The sequence below is a fragment of the Diabrotica virgifera genome, chromosome 5 (assembly GCF_917563875.1).
Source record: "Diabrotica virgifera virgifera chromosome 5, PGI_DIABVI_V3a".
Taxonomy (NCBI): domain Eukaryota; kingdom Metazoa; phylum Arthropoda; class Insecta; order Coleoptera; family Chrysomelidae; genus Diabrotica; species Diabrotica virgifera.
The window spans coordinates 104,289,714-104,293,049 of record NC_065447.1 but is presented as its reverse complement, the minus strand read 5'-3'; the positions used below and the strand labels follow the sequence as shown (position 1 = coordinate 104,293,049).

Sequence of the window (3,336 nt, the reverse complement as noted above, 5' to 3'; positions counted from 1 at the left end):
GAGTGGACTACCCTAATTGAGATGTTTATACAAATTATGGAAGAATTTTTCATACCACCTTTGCCGACCTATGCCGATGAGTATGATCCAATCGAATTTGAGTGTGGTGATTTCTGCAAACTAAGACAATTGGTAATGGAAAATGTAAAGTTCCTGACTATCGAGAAACATGGAATCGAATATTATTTATGTGAAGATGATGTAAGCCAGATCCTGAGAGCAAACATTGATTTAGTGTCTCAACGAGTGTCGTTATTGGATAATTTACAGTTTTTTTCGTATTATAGAAATGTTGTACGTTTTATTCAAAACAATTGTAAAGCTAGTACTAGTTTATATGGTCCGCTTGAACTTTTAACTGCGTTTTGTGAAATTTCTCCAGATACTTTGTTAAGTCAAGCTTTAAATGAATATGTATGGTATTATAAAATTAAAGTTGTAAATGATTTGGATAATTGTGAATAAATAATATTAATAAATATGATGTCTTTTATTTTTATCTAACATAAATAAAACGAACAAAAATCAAGATTAGACAAGTTTATTAATAAAAAATTACATTATACAATGGATATTATATTTTTTTTATATACAATTTACAAAAACTTAGCGATAAGTGACCTTTTCTTTTTTCTGTTTTAAGTAGCCATTAAGCATTTTCATAATAACAAAAAAAAAATTACGAAATATTAGAATGCCCCCACGGAAGCGTATTAAATGATTTTGGTATTAAGTACCGCTTGTCGTCATAAGGACTTAGGGCTGTTTTGGACTGTTCGATGCTAAATACTGAATGTTGATACGACCGAATACATCTTTGGCTTGCGTTTTGAATTTTGAATTCTTTAAGACATTTTTCATAGTCTTCGTACGTAATTTTATTTCGAACGACATTATATTTCACTCCTTTTGCCTTTTTGGTTATTCCCAAATTGCTTACGTCGCTTTCAATTCTCTCTTTGTTTAGTTGTTTTCGTTCCAGGCGTTGTCTTTCTTTTTCCCTCTCCACGTCTGTTATTTGCATTTTAAATGTGTACATTTTTGATCTTAGCCCAATAAAATGTGTAATTATTTTCCCATTTGCCTCATCCTTCATTAATCCAGGGATTTTTTTATTTAATCGTTCTATGTCATATGGGTTATTTTCGGCGTAGTCGGAGGTATCGAATTTGCTTGGATATGCTTTTAAAACCTCTCTATATGCATCTGAACATTGCAGTTCATAAATAAAGCTGTCTGTGTCCATGTACAGCAATGAACAGTTTTCTTCTCCCATCGTTGGAAGCATAAAGTTATAATGAAAATCGTACATACATAATTTGGATATATCAAGGATTGCTGCGCCTATATACAGGGGTTTATTAAAGCATACTTCTGATTTTTTCAGTTCGATAGCCACCAAATTCTCATGAAAGATCGTTCGACTATGAAATCGACTACTTGCAATCAAATTTTTGGCTCCGTACCTTCCATGCCATTTTTTACATAATTTTACGATACGATGACGTCTTATGTTCTCCATTGTCTTACCGAACACAGCATTATTCATTAATTTAAAGAGATTTTTTTCGAAGCTACTTGTGGCTGCTGTTCGTAAGTTGGTGTTTAACTCAATATATGGTCGCAGCCACGCAGATTGTTTAAATTTCAACACTCTGTGTATCTTTGTTAAAATTAAACCGTTCTCTAATGCCTGTTTAAGATTTCTATAATGAATAATATATTTTGTTTTGTGATATAAGGTCGGTATTAACTTTGGCAATTTTGAACCGGGCGGAATGCGGTGTTCGGCAGCAAATGGAAAATCTTTGTGTTTATCATGCAATTCGCGTGGATACTCCAAGTCAACTTGGAAAAAATAGCCCTCTTTCGCATCATTTGGTATTGACATAATATCAATATGACCTTCGGGAAGATTAGTGGATTTTGATGCAACACCAAATTTGGTACCATCTTCAATCCATTTGAATCCTCCTATTGGTAAAGCCTCGCTCATGGCCCAGCCATACAGATTATTCACGTCTAAATACATGATGTATTTAGAGGGTTGTGTGGGGTCATACGTCGACATGTATTTGTTGTTGGCCTCCGAATACCTGTTGCTGCAAACAGATATTCCGCCTCTTATGGCTTTTTCCATGAACAAAATCATATCCACATCTTTTAGCAATTCTAATTTACATTTTGTGTATCTCAGCATACAATCCCACGTGTATCCTGGCATGGTATAATACCAAGCAGGATCTAGTTTATACGTGTCTCGACATTTTTGTCGAAACTGCTCAAACACATCAGCCAGCAGCAGAATATCTGTTTTCAAATACAAATCGCTGTATTCACCCAAATTTTTACAATTAAATTTATTCCAAACACTCTGCGCATGAGCATACTTCTCTTCACTAATATATTCATTATTTAGCTTATTATAAAAATACCTAATGTTGGGTAAAGAAGTTTCATCTAATTTTTCCACACTATCGATATAATCGTAACAAAATACTCCTTTACAAGTTAACAAATTGAATGTATCATCATCTAAATGACTAAATTCTCGTTTTAAAATCTTCTTTTCCGATGTGTCTAAAATTGATGCTAATTCGTCGAGTGAAGCTCCCATAAATCTTAGTGAATCAATAAATCGTAATTTAATTTGGTGTTCGTCAGAGTGTAATGTAAATGAAATATATTTTTCTTTATTAATGGGAAGTAAGCTCAAGTGTCCATGTTTGCATAAATCAATAATCATAAAATGCGAATCGTAACCACTAAAATTGTGAAAAACCACGGGAACAACAAACAATTTTTTAAAGTTTAAATTACATGCTTGGTGCGCAACTCCACGTACCTGTCCGGTAAAATGGTCGTGGTCTACTACAATTGTATCTGTTGTCAAAAAGCGTTTCTCACAAATATGGCACACCGTTGCTCCCTTTGTGTTAGGCTTTTCGGCGATAGGTATAATTGTTTTCAACTTGGAATTTACAAATTTGGAAATTTCAGCCATTTCTTTTGCAAACCACTCCATGCAATTTTTACCTCTATAGCTCTTAAAATAAGATAAACTGTCATCGTAAGCACATTTAAAATAATAACCTGCACTAAAAGGTACATGTTTCTGATATTTTGCTGTTTTACTCAATTTGACATTGGAATCCGTAAAATTATGTAATTGGCATTCAAAATCGGCATAAACTATAAACGGAGTTGTTTGTTTGTACGTAAAATTTCGAAAACACATGAACACATGATCATATTTAGGAACAGTCATTTTGCATTTATTCATATCCGAACACATTTCTTCATGTTCTGCTAGTTTGCATACACTGTTAAAATAGT

The 3,336-nt window shown here is 33.2% G+C and overlaps 1 protein-coding gene across 1 annotated transcript; it reads right to left on the bottom strand.

Moving 5' to 3' along the window:
- Positions 1–679: 679 nt before the first annotated feature.
- On the bottom strand, positions 680–2,617 carry LOC126885424 (uncharacterized). The gene has a single exon (XM_050651994.1). It carries the CDS (start codon positions 2,615–2,617, stop codon positions 680–682), a length of 1,938 nt encoding a protein of 645 aa, XP_050507951.1.
- Positions 2,618–3,336: the final 719 nt, after the last annotated feature.